Here is a 19,883-nt window from a genome sequence, read left to right on the forward strand (position 1 = left end):
ACCGCTGTTAACGTGTAAACTGAATTGGCTGTATACATTGCTAATTAGCCATGAAAGCTGCAAAAGAAACGTGGTGGTTTTTAATTCCTGTTGAAAGTCTCAAAAGGAAAGTCTGACCAGTCAATGTTTAATCTGCGTAGCTGCCTTCTAAAACCTTAAGTAAAATGAGCTGAGCTAGTTTTGCTCACACTTGCTTCAGGGGTAGGCAGTCAAAATATTTCCTTAACAGTCTTGCTCCCTTCTATATACATTGCATTAATTGTAATGATGTTAACTGTTTAGCTAGTTAATCCAAACAGATCAGATGTGACGCAGGACATACACTATTCACCCCATTTCAATGCCAACGTGTGGATTATGTTCTGGCATGTGTGTTTAAACTGATTTCAAGGTATAATTTGGACTGCTGACCCTTTGGAACAGTTAGAAACTGAAAAAAGTATATCTGTTTAACACTATTTTTTATTTTATTTTTATACTTAACAGTAGGTCAGTCATACAATGTAGACATTGGTTTACTGCCAGTTTCTTGAAAATCCCATCCTTTTGTAAGGATTAGCTATTTCTTGGGTAGGTAAAATTAACAGAAGCTCTTCCTTTCAACCTTCAGTGAACATAAACTATGCTCTTTCCTCATTTAAATCACAAAGTGCTATAAATAACGAGGGTGAACTTGAAATTCCAAAAGGAAATATGCTTTTGACAGTGTTTGCGGCTGTGCTGGGTCTCCCAGTTGAACAACTTTTACCTTTCTGTTATACTGTATATATATTGTTTATTATGTTACTCCTATAATATTTGATTTTCTCAGAGGCAGATGTTAAACCCCATTTCTACTTCATTCAAGTCCTTGTTTCTTAGTTTCTAAATAACACCAAAAACCATCCAAGTTAATAAATCCTTCCTTTTAAATATTATGCCTTTTGTTTTGTTTTTTTTTGCAGACGATTACCATCTCCCTCCAGATGCCTTGCCCCCCCTACCAGAGATCCCGGATGGTCAGACAGCACTGAGTACTGTCCCTTTGGGGCACTTCCATTCAGAGAAGCGAGCTTTCCGATACTGTAGTGTTCGAAGCATGGACTCCTCAGACAGTGACCGGCCTGTGAGCTACGGCTCCACCTCCTCCTCGGCCTCCTCCCGTAACAGCCACTGCTCCCTGGGCAGCCGCACCACCCTGGTCTCCAACAGCCACCTGGGCCTGGGCCCTGCATTGCAGGACCGGGATGTGGGAGCAATCCGACTGGAGCTGGTCCCTGCCAGGCAGCTGGACTGTAGAGAGAGGCAGGGGAGCCAGGTTGAAGAGGCAGAGCTGGAGGACAAGAGTCTGAGCAGTGTGAAGAGAACCGATGGCAAGGGATCCGATAAACACAATGCAACATCGACGCCAGCCATCGAGCCAGCTAGTCCCAAGCTTCTTTACGTGGACAGGGTTGTCCAAGAAATCCTTGACACAGAAAGGACCTACGTACAAGACTTGCAGAGCATCGTGCAGGTAAGGATACAGGCCTTCTCTGTCTATATTTTAGTTTAAAATGTATAATGATGTAACAGTCTTTATAAACCTTTTATTGCCTTTCTTTTAAAAAAAAATCATAATTTGCTTCATTGGTCGATTTTTAATTGGATCCTCTGGATAGAACTCATCATTTTTTTTTATTATTTTTGTCTGGACATCATATATATAAGAAAAAGGTCTGGATGACATCACAAACAACACATGCAGAAGTACTGTATGTCAGTGTTGAGCAAGGTTTTTAAATGCCACCCCCCTTTTTTAGCATACATATTGTCGCACCCCCCCACTCCCATATTAAAACATTAGACCATAACTTAATATTTTAATGTTGTAATGTTTTATTTTTCCCTATTTTGTGTAAACTGCATATTTTTTCCTATACAATCAAAAAAGTCCAGATTTAGCTAAATACATATTGGTACGCATATCACAAATTCAACATTGAAAATCAGTGTAGATTTTTTTTTTTTTTTTTTTTTTTTTTTTACACTTAGCGAGTGAACATTTAGCTGACATTAAATCTGACAATAAAATCTTGGGTTTTCATAAAATAAAGTATGCACACGGGAGCGAAGCAAATGGCACGAATACAGGCAGCAAGAGTACAAAAAAAAACAATGGAGACGAAATAAAATAAATAAAACACATTTTATTTATTGTTGTTTATTTCCTGTTTCTGGTCTGACGTCACCCACTCCGGCTGTCTTTGTGACAATACACCACACACTAAAAAAGGAAACAGTTCGGGGAATACCACCGCTTTGTTAAAGAGCTAAAGTGATTATTATTATTATTATTATTATTATTATTATTATTATTATTATTATTGGTCAACATTATTAAAACAAAGAAGCATAATTTTATAGAAATATGAAATCAGTGTGAGATGCTCCCCGTCGACTTTGACTCAAATTAAGGTGAAATAAAGAGAGGTAGACATACCATCAATTTCCAATTGTTCTGCTATTTCTTGACATGTGGCATCCTTCTTTTTATTGTCATTATAACCACGGACACTGGCATCATAAAGAACGTTATAATTTTCGACTTCAATAATTAAATTCTCATTGATGTCAATTTTTTTTTTATTTCTGTGGTAATTTCTACGTGAGCAAGACAATAACAGTCTGACAGCCACTACCTTTAACCTTATTTCTGATTGGTCCATTGCGACGCAAACAGTGCATAGCAAAATACAAATGAAACTAATGTATTTCTATATTTGCTCACTTCATTCGCGCTGCTCGCTTCGCTAGCATTGTGCATTTAAATCAATAACTGTAAATATTTTTGATTAGCAAGCTCGCGTCCAGTATGCTCTTTATAACACGGCTTGGAAAAATAACAACCTCTGATTGGTTAAACAGCATAACCGTGCGTGTGTATATATATATAGACTAATGAGCTGCTTCACACTGAATAAATCACTATGCACCGCTACATTCTAAATTCCATGACAAACTGCCATTTTATTTGTTAATAGTTACAAAACCACTGCCAAAAATGAGTGACATTTCACCTATTTCTTTTAGTATATTTGGGGATGAAACTCAACTGGTACAACACCAACTTTCTGAAATAGAAAAAACACACACACACACACAAAAAAAACTACAGTATGGACTGGTTGATGTACTTAAAGAAAAAAATATGGACATTCATTTTATGGAAATAAATCAAAAATTCTCCACAACAATAAAGGAATTTTATGCCAGTGCAAGAAGTTCAGCTGGGGCCCAGTATTCAGTCTCCAGTCTTATAACGCTGAGCTGGACTAACTACATATTTTAACAGTAGAAGTTTTAACATATCTGCTGACAGAGAGTTTAAAACCAGTAATAATGTCAGTCAGGAAAACTCTTAGAAAAGCAGGTAAAGACAAGGCCAGACACCACCCCCACCGAATTACTGGCCTGGATTTGAAGTCTCTGCAGGAAACTGAGGTACTATCCCCTGACACCGCGGTCGGATTGGTGCGTAAAGTTTGGTTTGATCATCAACTTAATCTGGCACGACTTGGACGCGAGGGTGTCCGACAACCAACAAAAGCATTTTGAGATCCACAAGGATGAAAACGTATTAGAATATGAGTGCCTCACATATAACGAGTTAGCAAACTCCAAGATCCCGCTTCAGTCTCCATCGCAGCTGCTCTCCTTACTTCCTTAGCGTCATTTGAAACTCCGCCCATCATCACCGCTTGTGGTCAGTCCTCTAGTTTCTAGTGAGATGGCACACTGACACACTCGCCACTTGAAACATAATTTCTCCGGTTCTACAAGTACTAAAGTGATCATCAATGGTTCATTTGAAAGGTAAGAACTTGGCCTAATTAGTTGTCATTTATGTATTTATTTAAAATGTTCTATCCTTTTAAAATTTTGAGTGTGATCCAGACACACAAGATAACATAGCAAGAAGGAAGACACTGATTCATTTGGCATGCTTCTGTCAAGTTAAGTTACCTTCAATAATTGGAAGTATGCACAATATGATGTCTCCCATGTTTTAAGTTTCTTGGCAAGATTGTGCTGTCAATGTGATCTTAAAGAAGCCTTTAGACTGATCTGCTAGGTGTCCTGCTTGTATCAACTGAGAAGTCTAATTTGAGACTGTCGGACTAATTCAGTACCATATGTGAACTAAATATATAGACTCCCATTTTGTAGAGACATAATTTGTTAATCTTCACAGGAAAGCAACAAATAAAAAAAATAAAATAAAAATAACTTACAAGACCTCTATTATTGAAGATTTACTCAACTGCTTTGCTTATATAATGAAGTCATGAGATCTGCTAAACCAATCTATATACATATTTTAAATATGTATATAACACTTTTCTGAACCTGATCTTTTTCGCAACTAAGTTTCGTATCCGCTTGCTGCCTAGTGCACCCCACTGCATTCTTTTGCCCTCTTCCTCTGTTTTCTTTTCTTCCCAATAGCATGGCTTTGCTTCCACAGTTCAAATTGTTTCTTTAGACAGGCCAGGAAATATGGGTCTTTTCTGGGGGAAATCCAGGCCTTTTGAGATGAGGGTTCCTGGGAAGTGTTCTATTTCCTTTGAAAGTGCCATAGATGCAGTTCTGATGAAAATAAAAATGAGGGTACAGGAAGAAACAAAACTCCTGGGGATGGAATGTTGCAGAAGAGGCAAAATAACAGCTTGATTCTACAGAGAAAAAAAAAGAATTGGCTGCTGACTTAATGCTTTTTTTTATTATTTATATGTTCAATTTAGTCATCGCCAATATTTTTTTACTCCCCAATTTGAAATGCCCAATTATTATTTGTATCCCAGTTCACCACTGAGCCCCCATTGATTTTTGGGAGGATACTGTGGATGAGGCGCATGAGAGGAAGAAACTTCAGTATGCTCTACTAGCTGCTGAAGCGGAACAGCGAGGGTGGAGATTCCCAGTTTACCCAGTGGAGGTGGGCTGTCAAGGATTTGTGGCACACTCTACAACCCGGTTTCTTAGAGACGTCGGGTTCAGTGGCCAAGAGTTGCGTCGCACAGTGAAAAACTTATGAAGCAGCAGAAAGGAGCAGCAACTGACTGTGGTTGAGGCAGAAAGATTCTGGATGGGGATCTCAAGCACAATAGAAAGAAAGCAACGCTTATGTACAGGTAAGTAAGCTGGGCTGAGCTGAGTGGGGGGTGGAGGGGGGTGATGCTGGGATGCCAGAATCACTGTTGAGCCGTCTTGAGGTGTCGCGGGCTAGTCAACGAAACACCGAGGATGGAAGGTGTCCGCTTGAAGACCCCAGAGATGTACCCTACTTAGCTCAATCCAGACGGTTGTCATGTTGATGCGCTGGGGAGACCACATTGGGTTGATCCCGGAGCCAGCATTATCCTTCAGCAATCAACACCAGACAGAAGGATATCCACATCATCAGATGGAAAACAATGCAAATGGATGGAGATGCAGATGGATCACATTAGTTTACTACAAAGCTATGTCCTAGTTGGTGCTTATCTTGGCGAGAGCCGAGTTCAAATCAGCATGAAGTTCAACATCTACTCTCATGTAATGGAAATCATAAGAGTCAACCTTGGTTGCACATTTAGTCACAGCCATAGACCTGTTTTAAATCTTACCACTTTCAGCTGCAAAGTACAGTAAGTAAGCTGCACTGATGTAAGCGCATCTAAATCGTACAGGACAGAATTTGGGGAGTTCTGTTTAATAAGCCTGCATCAGAGGACAAGGACTTCTCTGGATTATTGATCCACCTCAGGCTTTTCCTGGATATTAATTTTGGGAGTGATTTGCTAATTGTACATTAAATTATTTAAACTTTCAAGAACAAGTGACTGACGCAGTGCCATATAAAAAGGTTTTAATAAATAAAGAACTCGAACATGGAACTAATAGCCAGTGCATGTTGCCTAACAGATGTTGGTATAAAACAGAAGTTTCCCGTAAGCAGTTTAAACAGAAAACTGGAAAATAATGTCCATAACTAACTGTAAAAGGGAAAAAAACCCAAAAAACATGATTTTTAAACTTGATGAGCCATACCACCAAGTATTTATAGGCACACGGTCGAAACCGGAAGTTTCATTTTGTGACATTTTCAATTCAAGTAATGGTCTTTCATTAGATTTTGGTACAAACAGGCTAATATGGAATAATGCCATGTAAATAGTAATATAAAGCAGTATAAATAACAATATGATTTTTTTTTTTTTTTTTTGCACGCACGGGGTGTTTGTGCAGGAACCTTTGGGAGTAGATAGGATGGGTAATGTTCACCACATTTGTCCATTAAGTTAATTGTGAAGCTATAGAGCTACATCCATTTTCAGAGCTACTTAATTTAAAGCAAAATTGGCTCTTTCACTCCTGGTCTTTGTTCCAACCCTGTTCTAAATTGTTTAATTGAATCAATTACACCTCCATCCAGACCCTAAGGTAGCTCATGGTATAATTTTACCTGTTAAACCTGGAGACGAATAACGCCTCAGGACCGTGATTGGACACCCCTGTCATAGAGCTTATCCAGAAGGATAGCCAGATTGTACTCTCTGCCTAGTTAATGGCAGTTTTCAATAGAATATGTAATCATTTTTAGGTCTGGTACATCACTATCAGCCCTCCAGTAAAATGGGAACCTCTACAAAAGTAGGCTTTTTTTTTTTGTTTGTTTGTTCTGTCCGAACATGCCCATGCCTTACCAAGGTTAGACACAGTAAACATATAAATAAACCCCTTTATTTACACACACTTGTTTGAAGATGATTTAGATCAGGGAAATTAGAGTTCTTTGAAGGATTGGGCTTTCTGAGTTCCCTTGCTGGTGGGATGAAGCAGGAGGTTCCTTTGTAGGTTGTATATGCCCCATTTAATATGCTGCCTGTTTCAGTTAACATGTGTTATGACTTTCTCTGCTGACAGACAGACCACTGCAGGTTAAGTGTGTTTTGAGTTTTAAACTTGCTTAGAACAGTCTCCCCCTCCCTAGAATTGATGGGGCCAGTAACCTTACAGTTAGGGATTTACTTTACTTAACTGAGATGGGTTCTCTTCTGTTTGAAATTAACTGGTTTGTTTTTTATCCAGGTCTCTGTTAATGTTGAAAATAGTTTCAGCATACATGACTATAGAACTAGGTCTACTTTTGTTACAAAGGGTATGGCTTTTAAGCAAACACTGCCAAGCACTAGTAATAATAAATATAACTGGATGTATCTAGTCCTTGTATTTTAATGGATGTTGGGGATTTTAATTGATAAGTTTAATTTAAATGTGGTGTTTTTACAGTAGCATGTGATTTTTTTGGTTTTATATACACATTAATATTATATACATGATATGTCCCATTGAGAACACTTTAATAACATATGTAAATGTTTCTCGTGGCTTAAAAAAATATTGCTTCAGAATAATATTTTCAGTACATTTCACTAAACCTCACTGCAGTGTACTAGTTTCTTTACTTTTGTTGTGTTATGTGGAGCATTCACAGACACTTTTATTTATTTATTTATTTATTTATTTTTACTTTGAACAAGATTAACTAAAAAACGTAAAATGGCCAAGTAGTTGTGTGTGCGCGTTTTTTCAGTTTGTTTCAGATAAATCTCAGGTTAAGTTAGAGGTTAAGTAAATCAGGTCAAGTTTACATTAACAGGCTTAACATGAAACATAAACCTTGGACAACTGGAACCAGTTTCATAGATTGGACAGAGGCCCTGCTAATCTTGGATAACTTTTTGAAGTTTTGAAACAGATCAGTGTGAGATCTCCAGCAAACCCCAGAAAGCCAGTTCCTGCCCTGTGAAAGCAGTTTAGCTCCCCAGGCAGATTACTGATAACTGGAATTTCCTAGAGGCAATGACTGAATAATCAACTTGCAATCAATCAAATGTCATTTCATTAAACCATACAATTATAAGTTAAGTGGGTGGGAATTATTGTTTGTTTTACTATTATAAATCCTAATTTTTAATAGGTTAAAATGTATTACATTTAGGTTATTGTATGAAATTATATTGAAAATCTGATTTAGTTAATGCAGTCTCTCAAGTTTTCTTTTTATCTATGGTGTCCAATGTTATGGCACTAAGATGCACTAAGAACCCCTGTGCGGTTATTACAGGAACTATCAACTGGATGAACCCATTGAAAGAACTGCTCACCATTTGTATAATGATAATAAAGTTGACCCACTTCTATAAACTGTCTTGCAGTGGACCTTGTAATCTTAAAAAAAGATGAAGGCAGTCGCCAAAACATCTGTCTACTGGGCTTGGTTTTTAATGTCTCTAGAAATAAGCTATCATAAGCAAACAACCTCATAACCCTTAATTACTTGTGTCAAACATGAATATGTGTCACCTCTGAATACATTTTGTGAAGAATATTTTCGAAATTATGGTTTAATTGAGGAAACCGTACTGTAAAAAGCAATGTATAAGTCGCATCTTTGTATAAGACGATCCCCTCCTTTTTGAGACAACAATTTCATAAAAAAGCATACAGGTCACACCAGTGTATAAGTCACTCACCCCTTTTTAGGAATCCCTAAAAATACCTAGAAAATAGACTTATATAAAGGTTTTTGCAGTAAGTGGATATGTTTTAGATATAAATATGTAGCATTGTGAACAGGATGGCTTTGCAGAGGTGACGTCAGACCAGAAAAAGACTGATGAATGGGGGTGAATCTGTGACGCTGCGGAGTCCAGAGTTTTATTGTAAATAATAATAAATCACAAACAAAAAGATTTAAACAAAACACACAAAACAAAGGGCGCTTTGGCCAAACAAACAGACAAACAAAATGGACGTGGACAAACAAACAAGTACCGTGCTGGAGCTTCCAGCATGAAATAGCAATTGTTAATATAGTATCTCCTTCTCTCTCCCGTTCTTCACTCACGAACACACAACCCCGAATGAGTGAAAACATGCAGCTTTTATGCAGCTGTACTGGGACTCGATTGCTAATCAATCATTCAATTGGAGTCTCGGTACAACTGCACGTGAATTAATAAAAGTGCAATTCCCCGTGCTCACATATTATTTTACTTGCACGTGAAGTGCTGTGCAATCCTCGTGCCTAAATACAAAAATATACATTTTAAACACTTGTGTTCGCAACCCTAATTTATATGCCATGTATTTTATACACAAACACCAACATTAAACATACTACATACAACAGAAAACACTTATAAACATAAAGGGGCAGGACACTCCCCCACAAGCATACAAACTAGCAAGCACTTTAACCCACCTTTTTTTAAGCAACCTTAGCTGAATCAAGAGAAACAAGAGCATTATCACCGCTTTTTCCCCAAAACATTTAAGTTATGTAATGTAAAATGGACCATATACACTATGCTGTAAAGATTATTGTATTTTATTTCATCCACTGTTCCCTATGGCTGTCCTGAGTTCTAGTCATAACCATGGGACTTGGACTTAAGTTTGGTTTACTCAGCAGTAAAGTATTACACACTAATAACAATAAGTGTGTTTTGTTGGGATGTTCCTTCTGGTTTCCTAGTCACCAGCTAATAGCTACAGTTGTTGTGATGACAGTGTATCCAGAGGGTTGACAGAGGGTGAATGTTGCAGCTTAATTAGCAATTACCTAATTGCAATGATGTGTTATATAAATGCAGTCAAGCAACATTAACATAATGTAGACTGGTAGACACTAGGAATAGTGAAGGCAAAGTTGTGTCTTCACCAACTTAAAGAGAAAAGCATTATGAAAGCACTACTGTGTTGCTTGGTTTTCCACACTGTGTAAATAACACAATTACTTTAACAGCCTCGGTGTGCCTTTAAAGACAAGTTTATGGTACTTTGTCTTGTTTAAACTGTAACATACAATCTTTCTACCATACATAAGACTAAGCCAAAGCGGCAAGGTTGAATATAGTCCACATTCCAGATTCAAGCTGCTTCGGTGAAAGCAGAAAATTTATATAGGGCTGGAACACGACTGCAGCTTTGGAGACATGGTAGTGATTAAGTGCTGCACGCTTAAAATAAAACAGACAGCAGCAGCATCAGTATCTATGTAGCACTGCTAAAAAGTACAATTAAAACAACTGTAGCAAACACATAAATGCATCCTCCTCCCCTATGTCTTCCTGGCTGGTAGCTCTCTCTTCCGGGTCTTCAGCCACTGTTTCTCCTGCTGCGAAAGTGCGGCTGGGGGAGCTGGTCTCCTGACCTCCGCCCCCCTTCTTTCTAGCCCCCTTTTCTGAGGTGCCGCGAAGCAGGCATCCTTGGGCGGTGGAGAGGCTATGCAGGGGCTGCTGAGGTCCGGCAGCATCCTGCCCTGGTCCCTCCAATGCTGAAGGGAGAGGCAGCTCCTGCTTCTCTCCGTCTAGCGGGGTTGGAGACAGAGGAAGCTCCTGCTGCTCCGCTCCTGGTAGTGGTGGTGGTGGAGAAAGAAGCAGCTCCTGCTGCTCTTCTCCAGGTGGTAATGGTGGTGGAGACTGAGGCAGCTCCTGCTGCTCTGCTCCTGGCGAAGGCAGCAGAGGCTCCTCCCCTTAAGGCGGCAAAGGCGGCAGGAGTTCCTCTCCTTCTGGCTGCAGTGGGGAAACCAGCAAGCATGCTCCCCCTGCTGGTGGAGGTGGGAGCGGCACGTAGTCCTCCCACGGTGGGGGAGGTGCGACCAGCAGATACTCTCCCTCTGCTGGTGGAGGTGGGAGCGACAAGCAGTCCTTCTCCACTCCAAAAAAAATTAATAATAATAAAAAAACGAAACTGTAGTACCCTTCTGCAGTACATCTTCTGGCCTGAGTCCAGGAGACACTGGTGATCCCATGTGTGGCAGGAAATGGCGTTGCAGTGACGTCAAACCAGAAGAAGGACGAACAACAAAGTATCTGCAGTTTACAAAAAGAAGATGCGGCGTGCGCCGTTTTATTTAGAACAAAAATAAATAAAATGTTCAAACTAAAATAAACACTGCTCACAGAACACAAAAAAAAGAGATAAACAAAAACAAATCTCAAACACAAAATACAAATATAGGTCAGGCTAGACGATCGCCTTCACTGTTCCTATATCTTTATAAATTCTCTCTCTTCTCTCTCTGCTCTCGTTCCGCCTCTCGAACACCCCCTTCCCCCCCGGAGGTCAGAGAGCTGCAGATATTTATGCCGGTGACCATCTCCTAATTAACAACAAATGAATCACTTAATAAATTTGGGAGATGACCACCTTCTTCATGAGTTTTTGGGGCTTCCCATCTACACTGCAAAACAATACAAAAACAATAACAAAACTAACACAACGCGGCGCTTCGCCATCACATACAAATAAACATACAATAAATCATAAACAAACCACACTGCTTCGTCGATTCCTATATATATATATATATATATATATATATATATATATATATATATATATATATATATATATATATATATATATATATATAAATAAACAAAAACAAAATAACACGGGTGGTGGGGGAAACCTGCTCGCCCTGTTACAATGAGCTACATGTTTAAAAAGCTCTTTTTAAATTACTGTTTGCTTGGTCTGGAAACCTTTTAAAAAGGGCGTGTAGTTTTTCTTAATGGACCTCTTGTTGAAAATGTAGAGACCATAATGGTGTTTAAAAAAAAGAAAAAAAAAGAAATTAAACTAAAAAAATAAAACTGTCAATAGGTTTCGAAGGTTGAGCTACGTGGATTTAGCTATGCATAAATCTACAACTCATTCATGTAAAATTGCATATGTTTCCAATCTTGCTGTTGTGATGCATACTGTAACTCTAATGTGGTAAACAGGTGGTGGTAAATAAAACTACTTTCACTTGACATCATGAGTTGCGCCTACAGTTATGCAGACTCATATAGTCTGATATTGGCCTGTACATCAATGTTTAAGATACTTCACATTTTGAAGGTTATAGTGCTTAATCAAGTGCCTGTAGCTCACTTTGTACAATTATACATTTAGTTTGTGTTGGGACGCACCATTTAGATTCAGATGCTTTGCTTTAATTACATTTGAAAACACATTTATGTCCAATGGACATGAACTGGCGTTCCTAGCATTAAACCCATCCCTGTGAGTGGTGGGACTTCCAGGCCTGAATGGCAACATTGTGATTTCTGTGTGGTCTTGCTTTTGGTGTCAGTATGCTTTTGAGAATACTTTGGTTGGCATCAGGAGTCTTTATTCAAGCAAATTAGACTACACTTTTTCCATGGATAATTCACCACTATTTAGCAAATAAATAAATAAATAATCCCTTCTTAAGCAACTCTCTTAAAAAAGGTTTCAGCTTTTTTAAAAGTTTAGTTTGTGTGTGTGTTTTTTTTTTAAACAAGTAACTTCCTCTGCAGAGGAAAATCTTTTTAAAGCAATGGTCTGTTCAGGCTCCAGCTACACAATTTTGCTGAGGTAGAATTTCAATACAAGGATGCCTCTTTTCTTATCTCTGCAGAGTTATGTTACATATTGAAAAAGAAATGCAGTGCACAGTATCAAGGCAGGAGTCTATGTTTAACAAATCTCTTAACGGGTAGTCAAAATACATTGACAATCGCACCAACTATTGAGGATTGTTTTTTGTAGCCAAGCTTTTGACATGTTCACGTGTTGTATCTTGAGTGAGTAAAACAAGCATGATTTGTTACGTTGCTAACATCAGCAGTCTGGGCCCTGATTGTATCTGCCTTAAGCCATTCACTTGGCTTGTCTGTCAACAAGAGCATAGCTTCACCGCTTCCCAATTTGTGACAAGCCCTGTCAGAGCTTATCTGATTCTGGGCAAAGCACTAAAACACGGGCGTTCTACAGATTGAGAAGCATTATAAGAGCCAACTCATAAACTGCTGAAAATGTCTGAAATGAACCAGCAGAGATTTTAGAAAATGAAAAATCTCTGGCTTTGTTTCTAATCACCAGATAGGATTGTTTAAGTAAGTGGAAGTAATACCAATACCAATAGTATGAAAAGTCTCAGTTCCTTTATTGACAAAATAGATTTTTCTGGATGACCTATGGAAATCTTGTTTTTTTTTTATTGAAGGTATTTTCAAATCATATTTTCCAAATACAATTGTATTTTCTACTGAAAATACAGCATTTCTAAAGTAGTAGTTAGTAGTAATTTTGATACACTTTTCTGAGTATTTTGAATTGAATATACATTTACCTAAATATTTTGCCCAAAGCTGGATACATGGCATGACTACATTTCTATCTACTCCATCTCAGTCTGTGCTGAGAATTACAACCATTTATAAGCAAGTACTCCCTAAAAAGACTAAAGTTTTACTTGCATAATATCTAGTTTGTTTTTTTTTTTCATTTATATACTGCTAATGTTTGATGTACAGGTATGCACAAAAGTCATGATTTTCATGTTCTGGTTCATTTAGGAGAATTCAAGGTAGCGAGAATAATGGTAATGCTAGGGCAGAGCATTGGTTCAGAGACAGTGTTGCCAACTGATTGTGTGATCTTGGTCTACAGTGATAACTCTGTGATAACTGTGTGTTGGGTTAGTCTCAAGGATGTTGCGCCCATGTTGGGCTGTCATGTGTAAAGAAATATTGGTGTTGTGCAGACCATTGATTGCTGAAGTACAAGGTTGACAGGTTCTTTACAGTTTGAGATGCCAAGCATCAGTTGAGCCATAAAACAAAGACCTACATGGGAATTTTAAAAAAACTCTGATCAATTATCAGGAAAGGGTAAGATAAATGACCTTGGTTTCCTGGGCAAAGACAACTAACAACAAACTTTTTCCCCTGGGGGCTGGTATTTTACAATGATTGCATAATGATACAATAAGCAGTAAATTATAATTCCAACTTATGCAAGATGTAGGAAGTTGTTGTATTTTTAAGTTGATTAAAATAGGATGATTGGGATTAATGATTATGTTCTGAATGAACAGTTGTATTCTGGTTTATTTCATTAGTTTTATTGGCTCATTTTTTACTCTTCTAAGTTGTTAAGGTAGCTGCTAGTTTAATTTTATCTGTCTGTTCTTGTCACAGATATATAAAAAATGTTCAACATATGCTGAAATGCAGAACCTTTTCCCCTTCTTTAAAAGTTAAAATTATATCTAAGCAAAAGGTATGAAAACCTGTGACGGAGTTAAGTGACACTTTAAATGGCCCCTTTATTTTTTATGAAATAGCTGTATAATTAGTAATTATTTTAATGATATTTCATATTGAAAAAATGAATAATGTCTTCTGCCGAATAACTAAATATAGTTTCTGTACTTGTATTGAATTGTATTACTCTCTTTGAAAAATGAAACAAATTGGTGGGCACCATATATACCGTATACCATCATATATGAGAATGGTTTCTGGCAGGCATATCAACAGTTCTATAGTTCTTTTGCTAACTGCGTTTGCTATAATTTTGCCATTTTAATGAATTACTGTTTTTAAACAAATGTCAGTTTTGTAAAAGTAGTGTTTTTGTCTTCCAGAGTTGACAACAAAGGCATGTTTTATTTATTATGAGCAATCAATTCCTCTCAATTAAATGGTTTCACTGTTAAACAGTTACTGCTACTCCTTGCTTGTTCTGTACCTAAAGCCTGTGAAATATCAGCTGTATTGAAAGACATGCCTGTCACACCGAGAAAGCGCAGACTTTACATTTTGTTCTTGCAAACAAGTAATAAACGGCGTGTTAATGTGATAAACGGTTCATGCACTAATGACTGTTAATATAGGTGCTGACAGCTGGAGGAAAAAATGCTGTGCCACCTCGTCATGCTTTTCACCATCACCTATACTGTTTCATTATTCCCACATCCATTTACCTTCAAATCATCAGGAAAGATTTCACTGTAGTTTATTGTACTCATTTTTCTCTTTTTTTAATTTATTTTTTTGACAAAATGAAACTGTGTGCATTGCTAAATGTAAAGGATCATAGCCATAAAATTCCCAGCCTAGCCAGGCAGATTCTAACCACCCTACCCCCTCCACATGCCTGCACATTTGTTGTAGTGCCACATTTGTATGTACAGTAGAGTACTTTGTCATAAGCTGTGAAGACCCCTGGACTCGCTTTGAAATCAGCTCTGCCGCCAACAAAAGCTTAAACTGGCATTCTCGTCGCTTGACCCCAGATGAGGTGATAGATTTACTGTAGGTCCTGTCTGCTGCTTTATTTGTCATGGCAAAGAAGAGCTGGGATACTGGCCCTGTCTCCATTATCCATTTCCACCCAATATGTTTAGCTTCCCAATCTCAGCTGAAAAAAACAAATTTCTTTTTGTTATTGACAATAGAACCTCTGTGTGTGTGTGAATTATTTTTTTGGTGTGCGTGGTGAGGATGTGTGCAGAGTAGAGACTTTGCACATGGGTGCACGTGTGTGTGGGTGCTTGGTGATGGAAATTGTGTTTAATTGTTTGATTGAGGTATGGTTGGAAAAGAGAACAAAGGATGAATGTTGGGGGGGGGGTTTGTGTAGGAGAGTGTAACAGAGTGAAACGAGTGAGAAAGGTCCCGTGATAGCTATGCTTGGGTGCTGTTTTGTTTATTTTGAAGAGTTCTGTGTGTAGGGTTTTGTTATTTTGTTCCTGTGTTGTGTTTGTTTGGTGTTTATTAAAGGTGTGTGGAAAGCACTGAACTGCAGTTCCTGTGTTTGTATTATTTTCCTCCGTTGCTTGTCTTGGCCGCAAGCCACTCTACCACATGTTTTAGAACTTACATTCTTCTTGCTTAATCGCAGATTCATTATTCCTTTACTTTTCTAATGGAATGAAAGATTTATGTTATTGTTTCTTACCATTACCTATCCCTTTGTTTCCAGGATTACCTTGACTGCATCACTGAACAATCCAGGCTTCCCCTGGGGACAGAGGAGAGGGCAGAACTCTTTGGCAACATTCGTGATATTTACCACTTCAACAGGTACAGGGGCAGAGCTTTCCACAACTGCAAAATCACAACACAGCTTGATTTAGCACTTACACGGCAGTCCTATTAGAGGAATGCAGTGGGAAGAGGCTAACAAAGCTTGACAGTGACGGCGGGATACAAAGCATGGGATCCCCCTGTAGGTGGGGTCCTTCTGTACATTTAAGCCACGGCCATGGGATCCAATGTCCAATGTGCTTTTGATGTGTGCAGTAATTGTTTGTGTTTTATTGTGGCGTTTTGAATGTTCTCTTTATTGTTTATGCACTTTTTTCTGCAAAAACTCCTTAAGGAATGAGGTGATTGTTTTTGAAGGAGTTTCCTTTGTGAATAGACTTGACTGCCACGAGTTAAATAACTTACTATATAATAGTACATGTAAGGAAAGACAGATATAAGTAAAGATCTGGTTTTACTAGAAGGCCTTTTCATTTTGCATCAAAAGCCGTCATGTTGCAGCAGTTGCTGCATCCTATTGTGATGTTAACCTATTTTAAACTGTGCCTTTTAGGTCATGAGAAATAATCATTATGAATCAAATAGTTTTTATAAGCTTATACATTGCAGACAGAAACTGTGAGGCAAATGACATATTATCTTCCACCAACAATTTACAAACTTTGTACTCTGAAAGTACCTCAGATTTTAGACAGCCAAATAAGGAGTCATTAGGCACCATCTGCAGTGATGCTGGCTCTTATCCACCTGGGTTTGTTTAGCTTTAGACCACCAGACATAGCCATTTGCCAAATGACAGAACCCTTGCCTCATGCAGTCCCCCACATGGGTAGCTGGTGGGTAGTTATGAGACCTTGAAAACTTTTTATTTGTTTTCATACCTTTCTGTCCTTGTTAAAGTCAAGACTTAAGTACAAAAAGTCATTAAAACAATGTATGTATAAACAGCTGCAATAACCTCAGAAAGCCAGATCCCAAAGCATATGTGTACAACCATTTTGCATCATTTTGCTTCTGTGCTATACTTTGAATTATTATCAGGATTTAATTTTGTATTTAAGGTGCTGAGAATTGTTTTGCCGTGCTGCAGCACAACATTGTTTTACACTACATGACAGCAAAAAAAAAAGAGCTTGAGTCTGTTTTTTCTTAGTTTTACAGACACTATGGGTCGTAGTAATGGAAATATTTTAGAATTTTATGTACTTGTGGTTATGAATTAGATTTGTTCACTTGTTTTAACAATTTGTAACCTTAAGCCCGGAACACACTGTCCGATAACACTGCAGAATGCATAAAGTACAGAGGCAATGGGGGCAAATCAGTAAGCAAAAAAATAAGGCTATCGCAGTAATATCTACAATTTTGGCTAGAACTTATGGCGACGTGATCATGAAAACCACACATGACTGGAGACATGCATGTATTCTCTCTCTATTAAACACACACACGCATACATACATACACACATACTTACATATCCACACAGTATTCCAGTGGTTTGTATATAATGTCCGTGACAATATTTTCTGAAAACAAGACCTGACAGCCTCACATTGTACTTTTTAACTGTTAAATGAAATATTTACAGAATACTTAAAAACTGCTGCTATAATCATGATTAATTTATTATTAGTAGGGTTATCATTAAATTATATCAAATCACGTTATTTTATTTATTTTTTATTTACAATGAAGATAACCGATACTGTCACCCAAAACTATAACAAACAACTACAAACACAAATGACTCTAAAAACGTATTTATTTATAGCTTACAATCATACATACTAAAATACCTACAAAAGTAGATGTAAACAGAAAGTAGATTCCAGCCATCTATGAATAGATAGCTTACCCTCGTCTCATCCAAAAAATACATTTAAAAAGTTTTTTTTTTTTTTTGATAAAATCTGTGCCATCCAATTTGTACCCACACGCCAGATAATCGTAAATAAGTATTGTATATGTGGACTTATGTGTGACAAAATGCACAATTGTAAATTAAGTTTATAAATTATACACAAAATAGATATTCCCATTATTTTTTATTTCCATTTGGCTGCTGCTCGAAGGCGAGAGAGCCGTCTAGCTGTATGCTACTAGTTGCCACAACAGCGAATTATGCTTCCATTCATTTTTCTTGATCTTGTTAACATGCATTTTGATTAATGAATTCCCCTTATTTAGTCATTGAGACAGGAAGTGATGTACGTGACCTGCGACAATTAAGCTTTTTAATGAGAAATGCATTCATTAACGACCTCATCGACTCAATTTCAAAACATTAACGGATTGATTTAATTAACACATTTCATTTGAAAATCAGTTTCTACTAAAGCTCTCTTTACTATACCATGAGTTTGGTACAATGACACTTTTTTTTTAAATCCTGCCCTATTAATATACATGTTAGGTTCACAAGGATTTTAAAACTCTGGCTCAGGTAACATTTAATACACTGAAGATCTGAATAGCATTGTGTAAAGTGGAGCAAAAAGGCATTCTAGATTGAGGGTATTATTGACTCTCAAAACAGCTCAGATATAGGAATAAAGCAACAGAGGGCTTTTACAGTGTCATTATCAATTATTGATTTTGGATTAAGAAGAAGATCTAATGGACAAGTAATTAGGTTAGAAGGTGTCATCCTTGAGTAGGTTGAAGTAGAAGTGCTAGTGGTCGATATGCACTGCGTTTGTCCCTTTCAGAATTGTACGCTCCTGTCTGAAATTGCGTAGTAACGTTTCAATGTACACAAATTGGCTTAATTATATAATCCTAGGTCCATTATCATCCACCTTGAATTGGCTTAATTTATGTTATTTTCGGGTCACCATGCAAGGTCAATTACCCTCGAAACTGAATGTTTATGGATTTTGATGCTGTTTGGCAGGGGTGTTGGTGTCATAGAGATATAAGATTTCCGCAAGTTTCATGTCTCTAGATCAAACGGTTTTTATGTGAGAGGTCACCAAATATTTGACCCGAAATGGCTCCCAGATCTAACCAATAACCAATAACAATTACCAATAACTTGTTTTATTGTTAATTCTACAGTAAAAAAGAAAACTATTGTTCTCTTTGTGCTCCATCCAAATATGCCATTTAACGTCAAGCAGAATTTTGACATTGAATTGTTGAAATTTGACCTAACTTGGACTGTCAGCACCAGCATGGATGGCCAAAATCAAGGTTGGCTATTGAATATCACACCTTCTAAGTTTGTACCAAAAATCAGCCTGAGATCTTAATGGGATCAGGAGGTATTCACTCATAACATTGTATCATTGTAGTTTCATGGGTGATAAATTTGTTAGGGTGTAAATTCTTTGGGTCACAACACTTTTTATGGAGCTAGCATAATTGGTGGGGAACTTTATTTGGTGACCAACACACACCAACTTCGGCTCCAGCAAACCCCTCACTCTTGCTAGAAGTGTTTTTTTTCTAACTCAGTTGCAGCTGTTGTGCTATCAATCTTCCTTAGAGATGAATAATGGATCTCATTAACAAGGTCATATGGTACATCCTGGAGGTTGTGGCAGTGTATCAGGTTCTGTGTTCTCTACATTTCACAGAAGAAGAGTTCACTTGTAGCTATTCTCTGTATTTTTAACCTTGCTATCATATACGGTGTCAGAATTTCTACTGTATATGCAATTTAGGGGCCCCATACATGTTAAAAAAAGAGGTATTAATTCCTAATTCTTTAACAGTACCTGTCTGTACATTTCTCTTAAAGTTAGGTGGCATAACAATTTTATCATTGGAGAGAACTGATTTGGATTTCCTATCACAAACCATTTCCACGTTTTCACAAATGATCTTTTGTGCATTTAGAAGGTCTTCCATAGCTTTAACTCTGTGGACAAAGATGAAAAAAAGCAGCCCTGGTTGGCAGTCCAGTCATTCATTCTAGGGACAGAAGATTCATAACCCTTTGAAACATGTTTACCATTGTGTCGCTGCTAGAAAGTTTGCCTTGTTGTTTTCTTTTTT

General features: G+C 37.6%; 1 protein-coding gene across 2 annotated transcripts in view; it reads left to right on the forward strand.

The window, feature by feature from the left end:
* Positions 1-19,883, forward strand: part of LOC121315875 (pleckstrin homology domain-containing family G member 1-like) — a 53,427-nt gene that overhangs the window by 15,877 nt on the left and 17,667 nt on the right. For both annotated transcript variants that reach the window (XM_041250430.1, XM_041250429.1), the window contains exons 2-3: positions 945-1,495; positions 15,817-15,917. In XM_041250430.1, the coding sequence (XP_041106364.1) occupies positions 1,079-1,495; positions 15,817-15,917 (518 nt within the window). In that variant the 5' untranslated portion in view covers positions 945-1,078. The remainder of the gene's footprint in view (positions 1-944; positions 1,496-15,816; positions 15,918-19,883) is intronic.

This window comes from Polyodon spathula, chromosome 5 (genome assembly GCF_017654505.1).
Source record: "Polyodon spathula isolate WHYD16114869_AA chromosome 5, ASM1765450v1, whole genome shotgun sequence".
NCBI classification, from domain to species: Eukaryota; Metazoa; Chordata; class Actinopteri; order Acipenseriformes; family Polyodontidae; genus Polyodon; species Polyodon spathula.